A 27,536-nucleotide genomic window follows, 5' to 3' on the forward strand; every position below is an offset into this window, starting at 1 on the left:
GGGATGTTTGGGAAAATGGAGAGAATTAATGAGTGCTTAATGGACACGGCTGGACAAAGGGCATGTTCCTGGGTTACATGACTCTGTGACTAAGTGCAGAATTCACATTCGCGAGTATGATTACCAGCTACCCAAAAAGGCAGTCATTGATCTGATGACAGACTTCCCATCTGTGTGATGGGATCTGCAAAGACACCAACTAAAGAAATCCTCTGCTTTTCAGATTTATCTGGATGGCAACAATGTTGTCGCTTAACCTGGGGAAGTCCATGCCATTACCTGAGAACTAGAGACCTCGTCCTTCATCACGACAGGTAGTTGCTTCGTTGCTGCTTCATACGTCATGATGCTCCACCTGTGGGGAGAGGCCAAAAACCCAGTCAGTCATCAGAGCCACATTCCCCTCAGCTTCCTCCCGGTCAGCTGAGGGGGTGAAGGGAAAGGAATGGAATTGAAATTATCCTATGTCCCACAGATGGTATTCCATATCTCAAATGAAGAATGCTAAAAGCCAGTCTTATTTGAATAATCTGTCTGTGAAACACTAAGACCTCAATGGGCAGGGAGCGCATGCTTGCTGTGCTGGTGTGAAGGACTCTAATTCAAAAGAATGGGTTTCTAGTGGAGCTCCCTCCACGCACAGCGCTTGAAAAACGTGTTTGACATAAGGAAGGGTTAAATGGACTTTTTCTGATACCTATGGGAGTTGACAACCAGAGGCATGGTTGGGAAGGAATCAGGAGCTAACCCAAGAAATACATTCTCACAAAACAAGTTGTCTTTCTCAGTCCACTGCATGATAGGGTGGCAACAATAGATTCAACAACAGCCACACTGATGCTGCCTGACCTGCTGGGTGTTTATGTAAATTTCTGTTTTAATTTCAGATTTGCAGCTTCAGCAGTTTATCCTTCAATTTTCATTTACTGTGCTAAATGTGACAGTTCCTCCCTGTGAACTGGAGATATGCATTGGATGGGATGCTGCCTTTACTGACAGCAATACAATGAACAAACTCGAGGAAATCTGCAGACGCTGGAAATTTAAACAACACACACAAAATGCTGGTGGAACACAGCAGGCCGGCAGCACTGTCGACAATGAAGCAGTGGCTTGTGTTATCCATCAGAGGGCGCTCTCTGCAAAGAGTGCACTATGAAGGAGTAAGGAGTAAGTCAGTGGTGTCCCTTACATTGCTCAGGCCAATGCACGATTGCTCCCTGCTCCTAAAGTGTGCTTCCTTATGAGAGCAGAGGTTTGCAACGTGGACTAAATCCCAGGGGAAGGGAAGCTGACTAACCATCACTTCATTCGAAAATTTCTACAGGATTTCTACGGGTCTGGTATGGGGTGGGGGGGGGGGGGGGGTGGTGCTCTGCACAGGAACGGAATAAGCTGCAAAGGGTTTAAATTTAGTCAGCTCCACCATGAATTGTAGCGTCCACAACATCTTCAAGGGACAATGCCTCAAAAAGGAACCGTCCTCACCCAGATCATGCCTTGTTCTCATTGCAACCATCAAGAAGGAGGTACAGAAGCCTGAAGGCACACACTCAATGATTCAGGAACAGCTTCTTCCCCTCTGTCATCTGATTTCTGAATGGGCATTAAACCCATGAACATTGTAAGTGGATAAGTGACACCGTTTTGGTGAATGCACATTTCTTACAGAAGTGAATTTCTGCAGGTGAAATCCTTTGGGAGAACTGGTGAAGGATAATAAGCAGAGAGCTTTTGGAAGGAGAAGCAACAAGGATTGAGTAAAATTGTGCAATCTCGAACAGCACCCCAGCAAATAGATAAAGGAGAAAATAGAATCTGAGAGCAAACTGTAAAGGAACATAAAGAGTGAGCGTAAGTGTTTCAGCAATTGTATAAAAGGAAAAGCACAGGAATAATGAGCGTGGCCTTCCCAGCGGAAGAGAATGGCTAAATCCTTAAATGAGCATTATACTGTATGTCTTTGTTCCATACAAAAGGTATAATTAGCATTCTAAAAATAGAGGAATATTAATGACTTTGCGCTATGGCAGCAAGGGATTTAAAAGTAACCTGCACTCACGACAAGAAAGTACTGAAGGAACTAAGAGGAATAGAAGGCAAGTAACCTCCTGGACATAACAGCTTGTAGCCTAGCGTCATGCCAAAGCGCGCCACAGAGACAAAAGGTGCATCAGCATGAACTTCCCAAATTGCCAAGATTTCCTTGGTGGTGTCAGCTGGTTAGAAAGTGTCAGAAGTGACCCTGCAGTTTCAGAAATTAGGGAACTACAGAGCAGCCGGCCTGAAATCAGTGGTTGTGGTACTGCTGAGTTCCAGCACAAAGGACAGACCAGAAAATCATAAACTGAGTGGGCAGAGATGGTACACTGATGTTAAAGGGAAAGTTTGTTTGAAAATCTGAGCTTTTTAGATCTCTAACAAGCAGGACAGATAAAGGAGAATTAATGGATGTGGACTCAAAAACAGATTTGATAATATGCCTTAATAAGAGTTGTGCGATTAAATCAGCAGTAACAGAGTTTAGAGCAACATATTATCTTGGATTAAACAAGAATGTGAATAACTGTGTGTTCTTCATGTTGGTACTTGGGGTGTCAAGACGGTTGTTGTGACACGTCTTGTGAGGTAGTATAGTGGGTAGTACTTATCGCTCTCACTTTCAACTTCCACCACTGGCTAGCAGTCTCACGGAAAGGAGAGCTGAATGTGTAAGTCTCTCCCTGCCAGTATGTAGCTTCTCCAGTATGTAGTGCCTCCTCGCTGGCAGCACGGAAACTGAACTCCTTTCGAACTACAGAGGATGGGGAGGAGGTCTGGCCCCTGCACACGTAGCACACAGGCCCACCAGTGTATGGACATGTGCTGGTGCTCGTGAACCAGTTCCCCAGCACTGTCTTTGTGGGCAGCCTCGGGAGACATGAAGGCTATGGGAGTAAACTCAGACAGCAAATCCAGAGTGGAGCCCCTAAGGTGGCTGGAAGTCATTGAACGTCCTTCCGGCAGCTCCTGCAGCCAAACATATTGCTTCATAAGCTTTTGTTTGGACCACATGGGTGAGGCCGAGAGGGGGATCTTGACTTCTGGGCATCTCAGGAACTCCATACCTTCCGCCCAGGCTTGTGATGATGATCATCACCCATTGTTCTTTGAGACTGACAGATGGCAATCAACGTGGAGTGATTGCTCGGAGCTTCAAACAACAACAGAGGAGACAGCAGATTCTAAACAATCTCAGACCGCAGACAGCTACAGACAGGACATGCACATGGGCAAGAGGCTGGAAGATGGAAAGTGTGAGGTTGTGTACTTTGGTTGAAAGATAAGAATGACCATGAGAAGCAAGAAAATGTGATTATTTTGCTTTATCAGAAAAGGAGATGTAACTAATTATGCAGGGACAGAAAGCAGTCATTTTGTCGAATAATCCAAATAGAACATACAGGGTAAATGGTAGGGCATTGAGGAATGCAGTGGAACAGAGAGATCTAGGAATAACAGTGCATAGTTCCCTGAAGGTGGAGTCTCATGTAGATAGGGTGGTGAAGAAGGCTTTTGGAATGCTGGCCTTTATAAATCAAAGCATTGAGTACAGAAGTTGGGATGTAATGTTAAAATCGTACAAGGCATTGGTAAGGCCAAATTTGGAATATTGTGTACAGTTCTGGTCACCGAATTATAGGAAAGATATCAATAAATTAGAGTGCAGAGACGATTTACTAGGATGTTACCTGGGTTTCAGCACTTAAGTTACAGGGAAAGGTTGAACAAGTTAGGTCTCTATTCATTGGAGCGTAGAAGGTTGAGGGGGGATTTGATCGAGGTATTTAAAATTTTGAGAGGGATAGATAGAGTTGACGTGAATAGGCTGTTTCCATTGAGAGTAGGGGAGATTCAAAGGAGAGGACATGATTTGAGAGTTAGGGGGCAGAAGTTTAAGGGAAACACGAGGGGGCATTTCTTTACTCAGAGAGTGATAGCTGTGTGGAATGAGCTTCCTGTAGAAGTAGTAGAGGCCAGTTCAGTTGTGTCATTTAAGGTAAAATTGGATAGGTATATGGACAGGAAAGGAGTGGAGGGTTATGGGCTGAGTGCGGGTAGGTGGGACTAGGTGAGATTAAGAGTTCAGCACGGACTAGGAGGGCCGAGATGGCCTGTTTCCGTGCTGTGATTGTTATTTTGTTATATGGTTTAGACCGGTCCTGAAGAAGGATCTCGGTCTGAAATGTTGACTGCTTACCCTTTTCCACAGATGCTGCCTGTCCTGCTGAATTCCTCCAGTATTTGCTTTGGATTTCCAGTATCTGCAGATTATCTCAGGTATAGACAGTGGTGTGTTAACTGGCACTTCAATGGGATAGATAAATGGCCTTCTAACATGAATCAGTGAATGCCAGGCAGGGGCACCATTGCAAAGCTGGAGATGGAGGGGATTAGGTGCCTGTAATGTAGAGACCCTCACCTGTCCAACATCTTGGTGGTGGCTCGCTCCAGATTGGCCACAACTTGAAGCAGCTGCACATCATCATCACAAAGGCCACCCCAGCCAAGTACCCTGGCCAGGTCGTTGCCAGTCCCCAGTGGCAGCACGCCCAGTTTGCACTGTCAATGTGAGAGGCACGAGTCAGGAAGAGGAAACTCCCCATGGCCAGAGGCAAGTTGCCAGACAAGCCAAGTCTGATCTACCAACACTCCCTCAGTGTCACCCACTAGCCACTCTTTCACTTCCCTAACATTGTGACGCACAGACACGACCCCCCCCACCTCCACACTAACTTTCCTCACCAGCCAGTGTGACCCACTGAACTCTTCCTCACCTCTGTGTCCCACATATCCCTTCCTCAGTTTCACCCACCAACCTCTTCCCTCAGTGTTTACCCCTATTTCTTCCAGTATTGGTTTCTTACCAATCCCTCCCTACTTGCCCAGTTTTCCTGAACCCCTCTTTGTCCTCAGTACCACGCCCATGTTTAGCCATCATACCTGCCCTTAACTCAAGTATTCCCGTGGCTCTAGTTACCATCGCCACCACTTCACTCAGTACCAACCCACATAACAGCACACTCCTCAGATCTCTACACTACCCCTTCTCGGTGTGAGCAGTGAGCAGATCCCATAGCTTCTTGCAGAGGTTGAAGATCTCTCTCACTGACCTGTTTGTGCAGACCGAGCTTGTCCATTTCCGATAAGACCCAGCCCACACTGCCATCCCCTCCACACACCAGGATCCGGAACGTGGCAAACTTCTGGAAGAGGCGCAGCCTGCAATTGAACAGCAGTAGATCAGCTCCATCGACAACCAGAAGCACAAGAGGTTCTGCAGATGACCAAAACATAGAAGGAACTCTGCAGGGCAGGCAGCATCGAAGGACAGGAATAAATCGTCGACATTTTGGCCTCTCCGTAGAAGTTGCCTGACCTGCCAAGTTCCTGCACAACCAAGTCTGGGGCCAATGACCACACGAGAACCCCAGGAGAATTTGTCATGAAACTCTTGCAAAGCATCCCATGTACATTGTCCTTCCTGAACCTGTAATTCCAGCCCCCAGTGTCCGGCTTATCACCAAGCTGTCACATCATTGATGGATTTTCACAGGCAGCAAACTGGGAAACTCTTCTAATTGATTTGTTTAAAAATTATCCAAATGCAGTATAGGGATTAGACATGCACTTTTCACAAATAAAGAAGCAGAAGTAAATCTATTTTGTGGTGTTCTATTGTAAAATGCCCCATAATTTCAGACAGCCCTGCATTACTTGACTTGTTATAACGAGAGTAATTGTGTTGTTGGACTGTCAAACCTGCTACATCTTGGGAGAAGCTGTACAGAGTGAGGAATGCCTTGTCAAAGGGCATGGCCAAGGGAATGCTAAACCATTGGAGTGGCGGGCTTGAGAGAGATTGGGTGAACAGTTCTGAAACAATCCAGTGTTCCCAGAGGGAGCGCTGTTGGAGAATCAGTGCCCAGGGAGCAGGGTGCAGAGATACAGCATGAAGGAAGTGCACATACGGGGCAGGACAGAGAATGCTGCGGAGTAGATGGGGTTTATTAAGGGGAGCTCTGCAGTGTCACAGGCAGTAACCAGGGTTGTGTTGCAGGGTTGGAGGGGCAGTGCTGACAGGGTAGGCACTTGCTGGAGGAATGAAGGAACTGTCACTGGCACTGAGGGATGTATTCTGGGAGGAGCTTTGTTACACTGCTGGTGGGCTAGCGCTGAGAGCCTGGGATCTGGCAGGCACTGATGCAGGCTTACCACCGCAGATGATTCACAGCTCCAGACACCCAGGTTCAATCTTTACCTTACGAACATGTGAGTTTCACTGGGTGCTCCCAGTCCCTCTCACATCCTAAAGGTGTGTGGTTTGCTGGGTTAACCGTCTGCTGTAAATTGTCCAATGTCTATGTGAGTGGAAGAATTTGGGGGAGTTGATGGGAATATGAGGAGAATGAAATAAGGTCAGTGTAGGTAGATGCCTCATGATCGAGAGGGATGTAATGGGCTGAAGGGCTCAATCCTCTGCTGTACTCTGGGAGTTCTGCTTTGTCCTTAAGTTCATTTGCTTAATTACACACCCTAGCTAACATTGCTCCCTGAGCCAATATCAAGGAATCAGCTTAAGATCATAAGAGGTACTATAGGAGAAGATTTAGGCCATTCAGCCCATTGAGTCTGCTCCACCATTCCAATCAGGCTAATTTATTATCCCTTTCAACCCCATTTTCCTGCTGTCTCCCCATAATCCTTGGCACCCTTACTAATCAAGAACCTATCAATGTCCACTTTAAATATACCCAATTACTTGGCCTCCACAGATTCACCTCCTTGTGGATAAAGTAATCCATCCTCATCTCTGTTCTAAAGGATGTCCTAGACTCCTCCACTATAGGAGACATCTTCTCCACATCCAATCTATCTGTCTCTTTTGTTGATCGGTTACTTGTTCACTGAATATGATTAATTGTTTCCAAATGGCTGATGTGTGTACCAGCCCATATTACATACAGCACTTGCTTGGCGGTGATAAATTGTGAATTGCGTAGGTTGTTGACAGCTGAGGAGCAGATGGCGAATGGACCTACCCGAGGCGGGGCCCACCGATCATCAGGTCGAACACCTGTGCTGGATTCAGCAGTTGTTTGAACTTCCTGAGGAATTTCACCCCCTGGTTATCGCCACTCTTGGAGTTCATCAGGACCAAGAGAGGACTGGGGCAGGATGAGGCATTGCTGGCCCTCCAGAGCCCTGAGTAGAAACACAGAACACATGGCTGGCAATATTTCTTAGAGCGAAATAAATAGAGAGCAAGATAAAGGTAAGAGCTTACATGTTCAGGATGGACTAATTTCCACACTGCCTGGAGTATTTTCTGAGCAGATGCTGCCTGCCTGCCTCTGCTCAAGCCACCTCTCTGTCTGTTTTAGATGCTGATCTGTGAGCCTCTCCTGCCATCGCCCCAGTGCAACCCTCAGACAGAGCTGCTGAAATTTGGCCTCACCTCTTTGTGAACACACACTTTCCTATGATCGATCTTCCCCTCATAATAAAATACAACCCCCCCCCCCCCCCCCCATAGCCTTAGCCTTGACTTCTTTAGTTATGAATTGAAATGGGGCTGTGGAACCAGGTGATGTTTCCTGCTTGAGCCAGGCCTGCGATCTTCAATGGCAGTCTTTGCCGATTGTGCACTGGGAGAATTTCTGCTGTGAGTGAGAGTTTGTATTTACAAGAGGTTCCATGTTGCTAGTTTGCTGATTAATTAAAGTTGCTCCTCACTTTAGCTTTATTGCCTCATCTGTCTGTTCAAGCAAATATACACTTTCACTGGTGAAGGATCCTTAAAACACCAGGAGCTTCTTCCTGTTACGTAATCACTACTCTTTAAAGCTCGGTATATAGACAAATTGGAATTAAGTTCCTGTCTCCTCTCAAGGTGGTGGTTGGTGCGACCAGAGGAAGTTCTCAAGACTGGGATATATAGATCATAATGGTTAAAATATGGAGGCTTTGCAGGTAAACCGAGTGGGGGTATACATTAGTATGAGAAGTGGAAAGGGAGACAAATGCCTTCCTGCAGTTCATTGTTCTCATGCTAGGAGGTTTCAAGATGCATTGATTCATTTCAGTGGACTACATTTTGTTACCCTAGCAACCACTCGTTTATTATTGCATGAGGCAGTTCGTGAGTGTCTATGATAAGCAGCTCCCAGACTGACAGATGAAGGCTGAAAAAGTAATTCATCGTCAGAGGTTTGTGACATGAAATGAGTCTTGAGCTCTTTGATTTCACAGGGGGAGATAGCTGCAGAAAGAGTCACCATCAACCCAACTGGTGGAGAGTGTCATTGTTGTAGTCCCTCTCAGAGGCACTAGGAACTTTTTTTATAGGAGTAAAAAGGGTGGGGAGCAAGTGGGTTTGTAGCAGATGGAGTTGAGGGGATTAAACACTGTTCGCTCACCAGAAGACAAGCTGTATTGTGGTTGGCTGCAGAACTCTGCAGCATTCATGGACAGGATATAGCCTTTTTTTTGTGTGTCTGTATTTTACTCTTATCTTACACGTACTCGTTACCTTGTATGAGTTGTGTCTGTTTGTGCTGTGTGAGACTGTTGGTTTTGTGTTTTACACCTTGGTCCCAGAGTAATGCTGACTCCTTTGGCTATATTCATAGCTATTTATGTATGGCTGAATGACAATTAAACTTGAATTGAATTGAAAAGATCAGTCATCAGAAGCCCTGTTTCCAGCAAGTTTATCAGATGGCAATTGGGAACCAAACTCAGTACGTGTTGGTTGGAATTTCTCAACAGGTCTGTTTAGCCGATGGACAGTTTGTGGCTGGGAGGATGCTAACGGTCAAGCTCTCCATAGCTCTGCACTCAGTTCCGTGGTGTTTTGGAAAATGTGTCAGTGATTTCAAGCCTAAAATTGGGAGCATGATAAGCAGGCTTGCTGACAAAGGGAGGGAGTATGTAACAAATATCAGAGTGATCACAAGGAACATGGGGAAATGCAAGTTTACATCCTCAGATTTGGAAAGAAAACAGGACAAGTCAATAAGGAGCTGAAGTTGAATACAGGAAATTTCCTTTATTTGCCAAGATGTTCAGTGTAAGAGCATCTGTCCATCTGAAATACAGTGACCATTTGGAGCCAAGGTAGGTCAAATCTCTGCAGGAGGAGAAGTTAAAGGGTATGGAGAAGGGCAAGTGTTGATTCTCTGGGAGAATAAGAAGGTGCAGTTGTCTCCCCATTGTGGACTGGATCACACCACGGAGAAAAGTGGGCTGAGGGACTGTGTGATTGGAAGGAGCAAAGAGATCCATAACCTGCAGTACTCGAGGGAGGTGTAATGGCTGAACATCCACTGATAGGTGGGTTTGGAGGGACCGAGGACTCTCCAGCTCACAAGCGCCTGAAAACAGGAATTCCAAACTGCAGCTCAGGTGAGAGGGAGACAGAGAGCAGATCTTAAACATCCACCATGACAACTTGAGGCGTCAGAGTTTGGAGTTCAATTCCAGTGCCTTCTGTAAGAAGTTTGAACATCATTTCCATGAGAATGTGGTTTTCCTCTGGGTGCTCCAGTTTCGTCCCACAGTCCAAAGTCAGTAGGCTAGTCTGATTAGTGGTTAATTGGTCATTGTAAATTGCCCTTTGATTAGGCTAGGGTTGAAGCGTTGAATAGGTGGGTGCTGGGCGGTTCGACTCATTTGCCGGAAGCTGTATTTTTAGATAAAGATATAGAAATGATAAATGGCAACTCTACAATTGCAAAGGCAGTGAGAGGGCAGTAAGCCGAAGGTGAGAGTTCACCAAGAACAGACCAAGGCCACTCCCTCCAGGCAGGTGTCTGAGGTGCAGGCAGGGAGGTAAACCCATCACGGCAGCTGGAGCCAGATCAACGGTCTGTCCAACAGGGAACATGAGGCCCAAGCTGAACAAAAACTCTGTCCGTTAAACACGAGTCCTTCCGGGGAAGACATCAGACAGTGGTTCAGAGATATTGTCTAAAGAGAAACACAAAGGGAAAGTGTGGACCAGAGCCCAGGGCTGTGGAGAGGCAGCAGCATGCTGGACAAAGGGGCGACAACTTTGCAATGATAGGAGGGAGTTATTAAAATGGGAACTTTTTCAGTGAGTTAGAAAGAGTAACACTACGGGAGTTACGGATTCACGGTGCTGACCATTCGAGTGTCTGTTGGTGTGGGCTGGATTACAGTGGGATACCAGGGCAGAAGATGACACACAAAGTTCCTGTGGAGATCATCATGAGGGTGAGAACCAGGCATGAGGAGTAGGTAACGTCCTACAAGGAAGTAACACAGGTTGAGGTGTTGTAGGAGGAAAGATGTTCTGAGCCTGGGGCAGCAGGGTAGTGGTCATGTTGTATTCCCCATCTCTCATGAATCACAGGGTCCTTCACAATCCCAGTGGTGACCAGCTCAGGGGAAGAATCTGTGATCTGCTTGGGCATTGTGGAAGAGCCAACTCAGAGAACAACAGCTACTAAACTCCAAAGCAAGTTGTTGGTATTCACAGATACCGCTCTTCACAAACTTACTGAGGGCTTCATTCCAAGGATTCCTGGGATGGCCGCTTTGAGAGAATCTGCATGGCAACATGGTCGTCTAAGGATGACGCAACTGGCATGGGCTTGCTAACGCCAGACTGACAATGCAGACAGTATGACAGGAAACATACAGGGCAGAATCAAAATCCTCAGAGCCACAGGAATGAGTAACAAGATAAAATCTACAGATGCTGGAAATCCAAGTAGCACACACAAAATGCCGGAGGAACTCAGCACGTCAGGCAGCAGCTATGGAAAAGAGTACTGTTGACTTTTCGGGCTGAAACCCTTCCTCTGGATCCTGCTGATATGTCTAAAACATTGACTGTACTCTTTTCTAGATGCTGCCTGCCTGCTGAGCTCCTCCAGCATTTAGTGTGTGTTAACAGGAATGAGTCAGGGAAATGAGCTGCGGTGGTACAAGTGCAACATTTCAGAGGCACTTAGGTAGATGGAGGGGACGGGCTTGGAGGGATATGGGCAAACTCAGGCAACTGGGACAAACATGGAGGATGCTGGGGTCAGCATTGAGCAGTTGGGCCAAAGGGCCTCTTTCTGTGCTGTCTTTACAACTTCATAACTCTATAACAGGAAGGAGACTCGAAAGGTGGCAACACAAAGAGGGGAGGTCCAATGTGTGTAGGGAGTCCAGGGTGAGGATACAAAGAGAAAGAAAGATAAGATCAATCAGAGGTATCATAACTGATCATGATATTCGGTAACTTACTGTTTACAACTGTAACTACTATTGATACGTATGGTCATTTGTCTCCCTGTAATGCTGAAAGGTGTACACAGAATGCACAAGAACGTGACAATCCAGAGGATACAATACAATGTATTCTCAGCAGTGAAGACAGTTCTGCTGCACTGTCCATTGCAGAACAGATGAAACTAGATGTTTGAGAGGAAGATCTGGAGAAGGATATCCAATGGGATTCTCATGCCAGGAGTAGTTATTTCCGAGTTTCCAACTGAAACTTGCAGGAGGACACCAATGAAGTCAGAATTGGTTGAATTTGTAACTGTCTATTAATGTGAATAGTTTAACTAATTGTCTCATTCTATGTATGTAACCAGTGGATCCTGTGGTTTTGATTTTTAGAGGAGGCAGTGGAATAACTGTAAATGGAAGTGTGTCTTTAAGAACTGAGTGCATCATATGATATGACCTTGAAAGATGATTGTACCCGATCCTGCTTTATTAACTGAAATTCTGTTTATAGCTCTACCTTTATTTGCTAATGCCGGCAGTAACACAAAAGAAGCAACGCATACTGTGAGCCTGTCAGATTGAAGCAAGCTCCTGACATGACTGAGCTGCCACAGGGTTACTGAATATATAGTTACTCACCATCAGAATCAATGCTGTTCAAAGCGATTGGTGGAATGATGGACAGCTTGCATTGCCCCAGTGGGCATTTTCTTTCAAAGTTCTCCTTGCACACACTGTGAACCTAAAAAAAGACAGGAGCATACATTCTTAGCCCATGATTAACCATTCCTGCCGTCAGCATGAAGACAATGCCTCTGTTTACAGAAACTGTCACAGTCCACTCTGATCAGAACACGAGAAAATCTTCAGATGCAGGAAATCCTGATGAAGGGTCTCCGTCCAAAACACCAACTATTTACTCTTTTCCATAGATGCTGCCCAGCGTGCTGAGTTCCTCCCGCATTTTGCATGTGTTACCACTCTGATCAGTGCCTCATAAAGTCATCATGCTCTTAAAAATGTATTTAATTTCACTCAAACGAACACTAAAGGAATTCTCTCTGACTGTCTTCAAATCAGAAATAACTCAGAGAAGGCAAAGATGAAAGTGATCCAGTGCCTGTTCTCAGGCGCATCACTGCCTGGACAAACTATCATTTTCAGTAAGACATGAATGAATTTTTGGGGGGATAAGAAGACACGAGAAGGTATCGAGAACTAATGGATATATTAATAGATTAGAAGGAAGTTTTTGGGGAGCATAAACACAATCACTTATCAGTTGCACTGAAATATCTGCTCCTGAGCTCTAAAGCCCCAAAGCTAATGAATGCATCCTTGCAATATTATATTCTGCTTTGTAGCAAGAGTGTATTAACTTGAATAATATGATTTTTATGACAGAGTACAACATCCCCCTCACACTGGTATATAGTGCGTTTCATTCTACCAAACAGGGATGCAATTCTATTTATGAATTATTCCATGTAATTATGGTATGACAGCATTAAACCACTTCAAACAGCAGTAATCTTCTTTTGCATTTGATATCAACATTAATCATATGCGATGCACCTGCACTTCCCTTAATATAAGAAATCAAAGCAAGAGGGAGGCACTTTGACACTCATGACTGCTGCAACGTTCAATGAGATTCATGGAGATCCATTGAGTCGTACCACACAGAAACAGCTCCTTCGATCCCACTCTCCCACGCTGACCAAGTTGTTGCCTAAGCTGATCATTTGCTTCGGTTTGGCCCATATCCCTCTGTAACATTTCCATCCATGTATGTGTCCAAATATTTTCAAACATTGCAACTGGTCCCACTTCTACCTTCCTCTGGCAGCCTTTTATCTACCAGTATCTGTGTGAAAAACTTACCCTAAGATTCTCTTTACATCTTTCCTCATTTACCTTATGCATTCTGGTTTTAGAAAAAACTCAGTGTCTGCCTTTCCTATGCCCTCATAATTTTATAAATCTCCATGGCCCAGACAAATTTCTCCCAGACTATCTGATCTTATAATTCAAGGCCTCCAGTCTCAGCAACATTCTTGTGAATCTTTTCTATTCTCTCTCCATCTTCTATCTTAGTTCTACTTTGTTTGAACACAGTTCATGTTCAGACATTTGTGGCTCCAGATTTGTTCTGAGTCCACCACGAACTGGCCCAGAGCTCTCTAGACCCTAAATGTTGGTATATGGAATGAGCTGCCAGAGGAGGTACAATTACAACATCCTAAAAGCATTTAGACAGGAAAGGTTCAGAGGGGCATTTGCTGGCTGTCAATACAAGCTGGCTGTCTAGTCAAATCCCAGGGATCTTGAACCAAGCCTGGGTGGAGTGGCATTTAGGTGCTGGTTATGGTGAGAGGGGACTGGGGACATTTCGATTTGGATGGTGTCTTCTTTCTATGCTGGTTCATTGTGTACACAGGTGACAAATACACAGACACCAACTGCTTTCAATTCAGTGAAATTGACGTTAAACTGTCAGGGCTATGGGACAGAAAAGCAGCGTTGCAAAAGTCACACAAGTTCCAGAAAAGGATTGTGATAGATAAGTGCACCAGAGCAGGAAATGGAAAGTTTTCTAGATGAGGTCAGAGTAAGAGACAGTACAAGATAACTTCATGGTGCATGCACATAAACCAAGAGATGTGGTAAATAATCCTGTGAAATTAACCAGTAAATACCATGGGATCAGAGTAGTTGAGGGTACATAGGAAAGGGGGGTAGGTGGTGGGAAGTGCAAGGGGGGAGTCATCAATTAAGGAGCATATTGCAGTGCTTGTCAGTAAAAACACCAGGGACAAATCTACCGGTTTGAATTCAGAACACTGAGGTGTGATTATCCTATTAGAACTGTTCTGTGCACTGCCAACTACTGAGGAGGAGATTAACGAGAAAGCTGTCAGGGAAGCTAAAGGGCTTTTCAAAATGAAAAGTGAAGTAATAGCGTAGTCTTTTATTTTCCAAATATGGACAGAGAAAGCTGCAACACAATGGGGGTGCATTTCAGTTGCTGATCCTGGGATTGGCTGTAACTGGGAGCCGAGGGATGGGAGTAAAGGGTAATGGGAAAATAAGCACCAAAGAACTGGAATTGGAGTTGCAGACAGATCAGGGTTAGTGGCAATGGACGGAGGAAGATAGCAGACTGGGGGAATTGTGCAATGGAATTCTTTGTTTTCGATAAAAAACAGGAGTGGAGGGTGTGGCACTGAGACTGAGGAGGCAAATAAAGGGGTGAGTGGAACGCAGAGAGCTTTCCATGGAGAAGAGTGATGCGGGGGTCAACCCAAAACATCAACTGCCCCTCTGCCTCCACAGATACTGCCCGACTTGTTCAGTTCCTATGCAGTTTGTGTTTTGGCCTTCTCTGTTGAGTCACTAATATATTGTCCTTTAAGATCACGCTGACTCTCAGATTTATTCACAAATACAGGTGTTGGCACAATTGTAATCGCCCGCTGAATAAACATGCTGAAAAGGAGTAAAGTCTTACAATTGCTTTGCACCACAGGCACCGCCAGTCTTGTAGCCTTCGCACGCTGCCGCATACTTTATCACAAACAGCACATCTCGCACTGACAGGCAGGTTCCCCTCCAGCCACTGGTGAGGCATGGCAATCTAAAACACAGGAGATGGTGTAAGCATGAGAGCCTGGCTGCTAATCATCATTACTGTCAGAAAAGTTCAAGCAACACCGTGCGTTCCCTGAGGTAACTGATGAACCACACAGAAGATAGAAACATTAGCCGGAGCAGTATGGGACGAATCACTCAGACTTTTATTTTCTAATTGGAGCCTGATACCTCAGCCTTCTCCTCATACATCACTGACACTTCTCCTCCCGGGCTAATTGCTCCACTGACATTGTTCTGTAGAGTCCTGCGTCAGAAGACCAGTGTCATAATGTGGCTCATAAATAGCTCAAGAATTTCCACCCTCCAAAGATATGCACAACTTGTTCCCTCCTCTGCCGCCCCCTTGATTGAGTTTCACTTCCAGCAGACGTGGGCGCTGCTCCAACCTTGAATGATTCAAGAACAAGTTATCTGGCCGTGCCTGTGGTCATCTCAGGGTCGCTATAGGCTGAGATGGGCAGTTAGGTAGATGTGATGTGATATGTCTTGACTTCAACACAATGTCGAAGTAGTGAAGGAAAATAGTCACTGTGTTAGAGTCATACAGCACAGGGAAGGGCACTTTGAGTCAATGCTTATATCATCCGTCATGCAGTTACATTAATCTTACACAAACCCCACTTTATCCTCCGTAATTTCCTTCAATTCCCTCAAATTCTACCACTCTCTTATATAATAGAGGCAATTTATAATGGCCAACTAACCTTATGATTCCCACATTTTTGGGGTATGTGATCACCCAGGTCACAAGAGAAAATGTAAACTCTACAAGATATCACCCGGGCTCAGGATTATTGGTAAATATCGGAGTGCGGAAGATCAGGGGAAAGAGGAAGGCATCTTTCTGGATGCAGTAACATTGAAAAGAACACAAAGACATGACCAGTTGTAAGGCAGGGGCATTCATCAAGGGAAAGAGCCACTATTAGAGGAGATGTGTTTTTGTATATCTTTACTTTGCACGTTTAATATTTACTTTTAAAACAGTGTATGCATTTCCAGCATGCAGTGCCTTGTGGTCATGTGCTCTATTTTGAAACGCCCTATGGTGGGAGAAGACCCACATCAATCCAGTAACATGTTCTACTTACACCATCTTCATCTTCAATAATGTCATTTCCTACAGTTGCCAGTGTGGTCCATTTACAGTTGTTAACTGCCCTGACAGCACAACGCTTGTGAGCTTTAAACTTGCACACTGCCAATTAAAAGAAAAGCGTGTGTCAATACAGCATACACTTTCTCAAACGTGAGATTCATCGAGACATTTCCTATTACTTCCCATCAAAGAGAGTCTCTACTGACTCACAAACACAGAATCCTGAAACATCTGGAGCTCGTTACATTTGGGAATACACTTCAATTATTCTGGGGCTACATCCACACTAGACCGGATAATTTTGAAAATGCCGGTTTCGTGTAAAAACGATAGGTGTCCACACTATGCGTTTTTAAAAATATCTCTATCCACATTGAAACGGAGATTTTGTCGAATCTGCTCCTACTGCGCTTGCGCAGGACACATCTACCGAAAACAAGCGACATGTTTGGTGTCGACTCTCGCTGTGAAAGATGGTGCGTGCTTGTTCAGTTACAGACTAGAAAAACTTAAACGACGGGCAGCTGTTGGCTCTCACACAGGAAGATTTAAAAGTTTTTAAAAAAGCAAATACTGAAGCGTATGGAGGCAACCGATGGGCAGTTCATGGACTGTATGACCTGGCTGACGACGAACACTGAAAAACTGACTAACTCTGTTGCATTAATAAAGCACCTTGTTAACTGTATAAAACATGTCTGCATCAGTGTTATCTTGTATTTCCATACAATGTTACAGTAGACTGTTACATATCTATTGTCAGAGAAGTACTTGCACAAATAGGTAAACCACCTTCATACGAAGAAGGACAGAAAACAGGGCAAAGTGAGTACAGTGAGCACTTTGACAGGCTGGACCACTGTCTGCTGTGGGGGGGGGGGGGGGGTGGAAGCTACTGCAGGGACCATAAGAAGCTACAAAAAACTTGTAAATTAGTCAGTTCATGGGCACTAGCCACTGTAGTATCTAAGGCATTTCAAGCAGTAGTGCCTCACAAAGGCGACATCTATTACCCAAGGCGTGCCCTCTTCTCATTGTTACCATCAGGAAGGAGATACAGAAGCTTGAAGGCACACACTCAGCGATTCAGCAACAGTTTCTTCCCCTCTCCAATCCGATTCCTAAATAGACATTGAGCCCATAACACCCACAATCCTCTGTGCTCAGCAAACTGCTGTGTTCATTGAGTTTCATTTTGTCAGAATGTGCATGCATCAGGGCCACACTGTATCTGTGACACTCTTGGACAGAGATCTGTCCTCGGGGACATGCACAATATACACAGACCGTATGTACATTCAAACCATTTACTAAATGGCTTGGAAGCAGATTACAACATATAATATCTATCCCTATGCACAGTTAGTATATGATCAAAGCTAATTTTCTCTCCTCTGAATCACCCAGTAAGAACTGTCTGAAACAATAAGAGGAATTTCTTGATCACTTGCATGTCTTACCTCTAAATGTGGGATGCTCCAGTGCAACCGTGCTGGGATTGACAATTGCGTGGGTTACTTGCCAATATACATGCCAACTGGTTGAGCATGATTCTGCTCCACATCTTGCCTTCAATGGGAATTCAGCTGACCCAACCCAAAGGCCATCAGTTCCCTTGTTCACATTGGACACACCTACATTGGCAGGGCTGAGTGTGACTGCTTGCAATCCAATCTGAGCTGTTCTGCTTTACCCTGAAGATTTTTCAATGCATGCCAGGTGAGGGGATTGTTCAGAAATTTCTTGCTAGTTAAACCTGGCTCTGTCATGCAAGCAGCGCAACACCTGGACCTCCATAAGAGTGAAGGTGACAAGTTCAGAGAAACTCAAGGACTCCTTGAATGAATCGTAGATTCCTGGAGTCATCGTGTCATTCAGAGAGAAGCAGGCCCTTCAGCCCATCATGTCCGTGCCACTCTTGTGCCTAACCACACTAATCCTATTGGCCACATTAGGTCCTTAGCTTGACAATTTAGCTACGTGCCTAGAACGGTCCTTCATAAAAATAGCTCTAGTAATACCCACTTGGCATTTCTTTCATAATTAAAGTTCTCAATGAAAGTACCAATATCAATGCTAATCCTTATCTCCCGTGTTCATCTTCCTCTGCTTCCAACATCAGAGCTCTCTACATACATGGCTGCAGAAATTGCCACCTACCTTCACAAGAGAGCCCATGGGAAGTCACTCCTGGGAGGGCTTCACGGCAGACATTACAGAAGGTAGGTCGAGCATGGGAAGTTGCATACCAGTTGTGCATCCCTGAGAAATACTCCACGTTCAGTTGACTCGTCTGGGGAAGATGTAGCAGTTTGAATACATGGTAAAAGGCATCAAATAAAAAATGTGACATTCCCTATCAACAGCAAGGAATAGAGATGGTCACTGGGGTTGGTGGATGCTCTGCACTAGGTGGGAGAGCAGGTATCTGAGAAAAATCACTTGACGTGTACTCGCAGCAGTTTAGTTGGAGAGGTTTGAAATGATTAATACTTGCGTGTGCGCACTCAAATATACACGCGCGCACTCACACACACGCACGCACGCACTCACACTCACACACACACACACACACACACACACACACACACACACACACACACACACACACACACACACACACATTCATGTGTACACACTTCCAGGCAGGCACACTGTATGCATGCACATGTATTTACACATAGGTTTGAGCATACTTGTGCACATACACTCGTGCGTGTCTGACGTACACTCACATACACACAAACAATCTAAAAACAGACTCATTTGCATCTCTTACCTCATAGCTCTCCATCTTTTGGACAGACTTAAGAGCAGTTATCCAATTTTCCATCTCATTTCTATTGTCAGCACACAGGATTAATTTTCTGAAAGGTGTTATCACCTGAAAAGAAGACAGAGTAAGCTACAGGGTATTGGTTTCGATAACGAGCAGAGGTTAAAAGGGGATATAAAAAATACTTTTTCATCCAAAGTATAGTTGTGATCTAAAATATACAGCTTGATGAGCAAAGACTCCCACAATATTTAAGAGGTATTAAGATGGGCACATGAATCACAATGGCAGAGACAGCTACAAAATAAGTGTTGGTAAACAGAATTAATATAGATAGAGCCTGATGGTTAACTCAGACAGGGTGAACTGAATCTCTAATGAATGATTCAATTAATTTATAAACCCCTTCCAGCTAGTGTGAGGGCAAGTGGGTTGAGCTCCTTCCCCTCTGGATATTTCACTTTGGGTATCCTAGTTGTCAAAGGGTTTCATGTAGAGAGAGCTAAGTGTGGAAAATGATCATCGAGTCATTCACCATGTAAACAGGCCTTTCATCCACCAAATCTATGCTGGCCATCAAAAAAATATTTACTCTAATCCCAAAATGATTCTAATTTTTTCCCCACTTCATCGGCTCCCCCCAGATTTTACTCCAACCCCATTCTCTTTTCAGTGGCCAATTAATTTAACAATCTGCTTTCCAATGTGAGAGAAGTCGAAGGACACGTAGGAAACATGGTCACAAGAAGAATGGGCAAACTCCACGCAGACAGCAGTGAAGGGCAGGATCGAACCTTGGCTTCTGGACCTATGAGATAGCAGTTGCACCTGGTGTGACACTGTGCCAATCAGAGTAGAATGATTTCCCAATACTACAGCACATCTCCAAGGTACCGTCTGGAGTTGATGCCCCTGATCAGATATTAGTCAGAGGTTGCCGAGCTAACATGACACTCAGCTTGAACCCAGGGTGCCACTGCATGAGGGGCTCTCCCTCTCCGCAAAGGGGTCAGGAGATCAAGCTTAGCCGATCAATGTGACCTTCCCTGCAGAGGATGTGCCCAGGCTTTACGTGGACGTGAAGCGCAGTGGCACAGTTAGTGGAGCAGCCTCACCAGTGCCTTAAGTTCCAACAGAGTAGAGAGGTAGAAATACAATAACCTGGTGCCCAGGAGCATCCAAGTGTTGCAGAAGCTGTTGGTGATGGCAGACAGCTTGTTCGTTGTGGCTGATCCCTCTGGAGTGGAGGGAGTGGAATGAGGGGAGAACAAAAGCAATGGCAGAACTGAATACATCAGTCACTCCCACTCTGATTGTTCCAGTGAAGCTGAGTTGAGGCAAGAGAAGTATTTCGGCATCCGTCTGAGCACTGTCAGGTCAGAACGCTTCTATGAACCAGCTTTTTGTTTCTGTGTCAGAGCCACCCAGAGCTGATGTAGGATCGTCCAGCAGTAACATGATCTCTGCTTTTCTCTTTCCATAGACGCTGCTCTGGGGCAGCGTTTGTGGCAGGATCTGTAAACCTAAGGGGTTGGTGGAGATTGAGTCTCTTATAACATTTGAGAAGTTGCTGGATAAGTACTTGAATTGCCATGACCGAGAGGCTGCAGCAGTGTTGTCCAAAGGAAATCTTATGAAGCAATGTGTTTGGCACCAGCTTGGCTGCAGGAGCTGCCGGAAGGACATTCAATGATATCCAGCCACCTTAGGGTCTCCGCTCTGCACCTGCTGTCTGCGTTTACTCCCATAGCCTTCATCTCTCCCAAGATGGAAACAAAATGGAGATCATGGACACTGTGTATTGAAGAAACTTTTTAGTGAGGTATATGACTCTGTTTATAGCAACCTCTTTTACCTAACTGTTGCATACTGCATCTCACAGTTCCATTGCTGATTGTTTTCTCTGACATCTGCACTCATTCACCTCCCTATGCCACATCCTCCAGATAAACAACCCATGATAAAAAGCATCACCACCCTGTCTCAGCCTGCAGCACTGCCCTTTCCACCACTCAGCCCTCAGTCTCTATCGAGTCACAAATATTACCGTTACATTCTCCTCCCCTTCTCTTCAATGCTACTTAAAACACACTTCCCTCCTTCTCAAGTTCTAATGAAAGTTCATTGACCTAAAATGTTACATCTGTCTTTCTCTGCACAGATGCTGCCTGACCTGCTGGTTATTTTAAACACATTTTATTCTTCCTTTAATCGTGCTGACGTTGTAGGTTTCCTGCATCAGAAATATCAAAATTGTATTACAGCAGACCTGCCAATGCATTCCGGAGAAGTTAGACAACAATCAGCAGCGACTTACAGTGAAACTGTTGTTAATATTCTTTGTGCTCGTCTCAGCCACACTTGCGTTGGACAGATACACCTCGTCGAATATTAAGGACTGTAATGACAGAAATAATCAATGGTCAGAATATAGACTGAAGCAATAACAGGAATCTCAGGCTGAGTGCATGCACAAGCTGAGTGGAATTCCGGAAAAATTCATGGAAGAGGCAGAATAAGAAATAGGAGTCCAGAGTTGAAAAGCACTGAAGGGCAGGATTGACCCTGGTCCTCTGGAGCTATGAGACAGCAGCTACACCTGGTGTGACACTGTGCCGATCGGAGTAGAGTGATTCCCCAATGCTTCCTACAGCACATCTCCAAGGCACTGTCTGGAGTTATTGCCCCTGATCAGGCAAAATCAGGAGCAGGCTGAGCGAGGAACAGAATGTTTAGGAAATAGGAATCAGATACAGGTTGATTCAGTGAATAAGGAACAGCGATCATACTTCAGCTGCTGTAGTGTAGCTTGCACACACCATAACCCCAGTACCCTAGAGATGGGGAGAGGAAATTTGCAGAAGATGGCTGAAAGGCTAAGTACCAGAGCTGCTTTCTTTGCACGAGCAAATAATGTGCTGGAGGCATTCTGTGGCTCATGTGTGACCCACTATGTTCTTCCAACACATTGTCTGTTGCTCCAGCTTCCAGTACCCTCTGTCTCTTGTGTCCCTTCTGCTTTCTTTGGATGGTGTTGACAATTGTTATTAAAGTGGCACTCATCCAGGCAAGTGGAAGACACTGTGCTCCATCATCCTGCTGACTCATGCCATGTAGGTGCTGGAGAGGTTCTGTAGATTCAGGAGGTGGATTGCTAACCTGTGACATAGGCAACAGATTTATGTGGCTACTGTCTTTGGTCAACTACAAACTACTCTGACAGCTTCTACAGTCCGGCTCAAATAAAAGAATATCACTCCTGCTTCAATATCCACCTGTGAGAGCAAGTGATGCCCCAATGAGAAGAGTCTTCAGAATGATGGACTCCCTACAATACTGAGCTCCTGAAGCTAATCTCACTCTGTCACTCAGCCAGAAAACTTCAACTTCCAGCTTAAGATACACCTTACTTTTTCAAGTTATTTAAATTACTTGGATGAAGTGCTGAAGCTGTTATCTACAGAGAAGCCAGTTGGAAAGAGGACAGAAGAAGATTACAAAGAGATATGGGCCGGCTAAGTGGGTGGGCATTTTGATATTAAAAATAAAAGGAAAAGGTATTTAAATGGTGAGAGTTTACCAAGCCCTGAAATCTATACCAGTGCTTGAATCCCAAATGACTTGTTTTCAGCTATGCAAGTTATTAGATAAGCTCATGGCATATTTTCATCTTTTGTTAGCAGATTGAATACAAAAGTAGTGTGATTAAGTTTCATTTACATCGGGAACTGGTGAGACCACATCTAGACGACTGGTTCAAGATGGTGCTGAAATGCAGTTGCCCTTGAGGTTGTGACTCACACATAGTTGTTTTTTTCGGTTTGTAGGGATGGTTTTGAGGACAGAGAAGGGCATTAGAGGTCAGATTAGTGTTTAGAGACAGAGATATGGGTAATTAGATTTCAAGCTGGGGTCTAAGCCTCCATTCCACACTCAAAGGCCAGAATTTCAGACATGTGGCATCCATGGTTTCAGAGTCCAAGTTCCAAGAAGACAGGACGAATGGCATCTAATGACCCCCCTGGATATACGAATAGGCAAGTCCAGCATTCGGAGCCTAGTGTTCAGTGATCAGTGGATTCAGGAGTCCATGCCAAGAATCGAGGCCCAATAGTCAATCAGATGTCGAGGCCCGATGCTAGAGCTGGATTCTGAGTATCCCACGAGCCCACGAGAGAGGTCAAACACCCAATGTCTGCAAGTCCAAGTCCGCTGGAGGCTGAAAGCCAAAGGCAGCCAATCCTAGGGTTGGAGCTCTGCGTATGTACATGGGTGGGAAGAAGAAATGGAGCTTGTTTTGCTGCTATTGTTTTGTCACTTGTGGTGTTTTGTTGTTTTCTGTGCTGCTCAGCCAAGCATTTTGGGCATGCAATGTTGGTGCCACAATGTGTCACAGCAGGTTGCCCCCAATACATCCTCAGGTGTATTGCTGTCACTGTTTATTTTAATGTACACTACAGGTGATAAATAAATCTGAATCATGAATCTGGCGTTTTGAATCTTTCAGTCCCTTATATAGGGATACATACATATGCACTGCAAACCTTTCACAGAACACTTACTTAGCGGATTCCTGGAATGGATGGGTTGACTTCCAAGGAGAAGTTGGAGAGGTAGGCTTGCAGCTAGTGGAGTTTAGACATGACTGAAGCTTGGAAGACCCTGGGGGTTTCTAAATTGTGTGAAGAAGTTCTGTCAACTTGTAGGAAAATCTAGACATCAATTATATTTTTTCTTAAAACTGGAAGTGGCTATTTAGGACAGAGGAAGAAGTGAGTTTTCATATCTCATATAGTTGTGAACCTTTGAGATATCAAAATCCCTCTTCCTGTAATGTGGGTGGGATCAGAGCTGAAGTTATCAAAGCAGAATTAGGTAGAATGGACTGCATTATGTAGGAAAACACCCAGCACATTCCGAACTTCCCTCAAAGTCCATCTGTAAGACCCTGGCTCTCTCTCAGGAGTATTGGCCATTCCTCCTTGGAGCTATCCATCTGTATAAATCTCTTCCTGCAACGGGAACTCTCATTCCAATGGCGTTCTGTGGCATCTTCACTTCTGTCCCCCTCTGCAGCTCCCGCCAAAAGACCCCAAACTAGACTACTGTCCTTCCAAAAACTCTTCCCCACAGCTCTCGAGAACCTTCTCTCACATCCCGCAATCCTGATTGGCTGACTCACGTTCCGAAATTGGACACCATAGGTTTTATTCTTAGCCAAAGCCAAAACACACTTTCCAGCATGGCTCACTGCTTTTACAGGAAGCTGCTAATATGAACGACCTCACAACGTAGCATTAGAAATCTGAACCAGGGCACTACATATGTGCAGTAGTTGTGCTGAGGGATTGGATGGGAACATTCTAGGAAGGGATTTTACACAGCATGGGTGAGATCTCTTGCTAGCTTATTACAGTCATTAGACAAGCGCCAGAACATTTTGAAACATTTAAATAGGCAGAGCACCATTTGCTTTACCTTTGAGTCCTTGGCCCAGTACAGAGTTCTCCCTCTCAGTTTGAAGTACCTTTTCTTCCACCTCTGGAATGAACTGGTCTGCTTCAGCAGCAATCCTTCAATGATGCTCTTCTGATTTAAAATAAAACAGAATGCATGAATGAACAAAAGAAAAGGATTATGCAGTGTGAGCTATGTTTGTTTGTGACGTGATGTAATGTTCCACTGTGGGTTGCATTGCAGTTCTTTGGGTACAACACTCAACAGTTCCGCTGACTGCTCTGGAGTTCCTTCTTTTTATTTTAACTGTTATTTATAAAAAGAGAAGAGATATAAAAACCTGTTTTTCTTTACATCCATAGTGTTGTTAAATCCATATACAGTATTACTATGTCATTCAGTATATACGTTGAGACCCTTAACTAAAAAAGGATGTGCTGCCATTGGAGAAGGTCCAGATAAAATTCACAAGGATGATCCTGGAAATCAAACGGTTAAAGTCTGAGGCATGTTTGACGGCTCTGGGTCTTTACTCGCTGGGTTTACAAGAATGAGGGGGGATCTCACTGAAATCTATTGAATATTGAAAGGCCTAGTTGAAGAGGATGTGGAGAAGATTTCCTTTAGTGGGGGAGTCTAGGACAGGAGGGCACAGCCTCAGAATAGAAGGACATGCATTAAGAAGAGAGACAAAGAAGAATTTCTTTAGGCAGAGAGTGGTGAATCTGTGGAATTCATTGCCACCATAGCCAGTGAAGGCCAAGACATTGGGTATATTTAAAGTGATGGTTGATAGGATCTTGATTAGTTAGGGATCAAAGATTATGAAGGGAAGATAGGAGAATGGGGTTGAGAGGGATAATAAGTCAGCTATTCTGGAATGGCAGAGCAGACACAATGGGCTGAATGGCCTACATCTGCCCATATGTCCTAAAGTCCTATGGTCTACGTACAAAGCACCAAACCCAGTTATATGGCTACTTTGAACTATACTCACAGCATGTTTGAGAACCCAAGCCCTTAGTGTCCAGTGACATAAGGACCTTTGTCTGTAATCCTTCATCACAAAAGCTTTCAGTTGTTTGAATCAAACTTCAAGGCATTCATCAACATGCACTCCTGCAGTCTGGAATGTGCCAAGTGGCAGATTACCTTAAAGGACATCTTATTAGGTTAGCAAGCCAGCAGGTTTCACACAGTCCAAAGTGTGATCTTCGAGCAACAATCAATGTTTGTCTCACTGTGCATCATTGGGAAACGCCCTCAGGCTAGAATTTCCTTTGTTATAGAATGGGGCTATTTTATTGCAACTCTCTGGGTTGTGAATATTTTTAGTCAAATTAAAGTAATTTCAAATTACATAATCACAAAAGATCCCACAGATGCTGAAAATCCAGAGCAACACACACAAAATGTTGGAAGAACTCAGCAGGTAAGACAAAATCTATAGAAATGAATAACAAGTCATTGTGTTGGACCGAGCCCCTTCATCAGGACTGATTCCAGGATTGAACGGCTTATAATATGGAGGGCATCAGATAGCTCCGGGCCTGTATTCATTAGAATTCAGAAGAATGAGAGGTGACCTCAGTGAAGTCTATCGAATGGCAAAAGGCTTTGAGAGAGTGGAACTGGAGAGGGTGTTTCCTACAGTGAAAGTGTCTAAAACCAAAGGACATTACCTCAGAATAGAGAGGTGTCCTTTTAGAACGGAGATGAGGAGGAATTTCCTTAGCCAGAGAGTGGTGAATCTGTGGAATTCTTTACCACAAGCAGCTGTGGAGGCCAAGTATGTATATTTAATGCAGAGGTTGATAGATTCCTGATAAGTCAGGGCATGAAGGGATATGGGGAGAAGAGATTGGGGCTGAGAGGAAAATTGGATCAGCTATGATGAAATGGAGCAGACTCGATGGGCCAAATGGCCTAATTCTGCTCCTATATCTTATGGACTTATGGGCGGGAAAGAAAGCATGCCAGAATAAAAAAAGTGGGGGTTGGAGGACAAGCTAGAAGGTGATAGGTAAAGTCAGGTGGGTGGGAGAGGGGGAAGAAAAAGCTGGATGTGATCAGTAAAAAGGAAAAAGGCTGGAGAAGAGGGAAACTGACAAGAGAGGAGAATGGATAATGGAAGAAAGGGAAGAAGGAGAGGCACCAGGGGGAGATGATAGGCAGGTAAGGAGTAGAGGCAAGAGGCCAGACTGGGGAAATGAAGAAGAGAGAAGAGGATGGGTAAAAATGACTAGAAGTTGGAGAAATCGGTGTTCATGCCATTAAGCTGGAGGCTACCTAAACAGAATATGAGTTGATGCTCTTCCAGCCTGAGAGTTGCCTCATCATGGCAACAGAGGAGGCCATGGACTGAGATGCTGGAATGGGAATGGGGATAGGAATTGAAATGCTTGACCACTGGAAAATTCCACTTTTTGCAGATAGAGTCAACAAAGCAGACCCCAATCTATGTTGGATCTCACCAATGTAGAGAAACTGCATTGCGAGCACCACTTACCGTAGACAAGCCCAATAGATTTGCAGATGAAGTGTTGCCTCACCAGGAAGGACTATGATGTGTTGGATGCAGAGTCTCAAGGGTAGGATAGTTGAGGACAAGAGGAACTCTGTCCTTGTTAAGGTGGGAGGTGATTCTTTGTCATTTCATCCCTTCCCACTAATCTCCCTCCTGACACTTATCTTTGCAAATGCAGAAGTGTTACACGTGGCCATTCACCTTCTCCCCCATTTCCATTCAGGGCCCCAAAACAGTCCTTCCAGGTGAGGTCACACTTCATCTGCAAACCTGTTGGGATTATCTACTGTATCTGGTGCTCCCAATACAACTCCCTCTGCATTGGTGAGACCTGACGTAGATTGAGGGGCAGGTTTGTTGGGCACATCAGCTCCATCTGGAAAAAGCAAAATTTCCCAGTACCCAACCATTTTAATTCCTATCCTCATTCCCATTCCAACATGTCAGTCCATAGCCTCCTCTTCTACCATGATGAAACCACTCTCATGTTGGAGGAACAACACTTCAAATTCTGTCTACGTAGTCTTCAACCTGATGGCAGAGAATTGTAGCCGTAACACCCAATCAGGTTGCCCACCAACTAATACTAAATGGTCAACCAAATAACAAGGAACAGAGGCAAATAAAAAGCAACATCAGGAGATGGAGTCAGCTCTCTCAAATGGGACTAACAACTTCCCAACTCTCACGCTAAAAGAATTAAAGGATGAAGTATCACAGCTAAAATCCAACAA

At 44.7% G+C, this 27,536-nt stretch overlaps 1 protein-coding gene across 1 annotated transcript in view; it reads right to left on the reverse strand.

Annotated features, from left to right (window-relative positions):
* Nucleotides 1-27,536, reverse strand: part of si:dkey-172j4.3 (diacylglycerol kinase eta) — a 171,204-nt gene that overhangs the window by 52,384 nt on the left and 91,284 nt on the right. The window contains exons 2-12 of the mRNA XM_059977382.1: nt 24,297-24,407; nt 21,136-21,216; nt 18,822-18,926; nt 18,203-18,335; nt 16,035-16,141; nt 14,801-14,926; nt 11,929-12,031; nt 7,083-7,245; nt 5,154-5,262; nt 4,463-4,602; nt 280-355 (exon numbers count right to left, since the gene is read on the reverse strand). Of these exons, the coding sequence (XP_059833365.1) occupies nt 280-355; nt 4,463-4,602; nt 5,154-5,262; nt 7,083-7,245; nt 11,929-12,031; nt 14,801-14,926; nt 16,035-16,141; nt 18,203-18,335; nt 18,822-18,926; nt 21,136-21,216; nt 24,297-24,407 (1,254 nt within the window). The remainder of the gene's footprint in view (nt 1-279; nt 356-4,462; nt 4,603-5,153; nt 5,263-7,082; nt 7,246-11,928; nt 12,032-14,800; nt 14,927-16,034; nt 16,142-18,202; nt 18,336-18,821; nt 18,927-21,135; nt 21,217-24,296; nt 24,408-27,536) is intronic.

Source organism: Hypanus sabinus, chromosome 8 (genome assembly GCF_030144855.1).
Source record: "Hypanus sabinus isolate sHypSab1 chromosome 8, sHypSab1.hap1, whole genome shotgun sequence".
Taxonomy (NCBI): domain Eukaryota; kingdom Metazoa; phylum Chordata; class Chondrichthyes; order Myliobatiformes; family Dasyatidae; genus Hypanus; species Hypanus sabinus.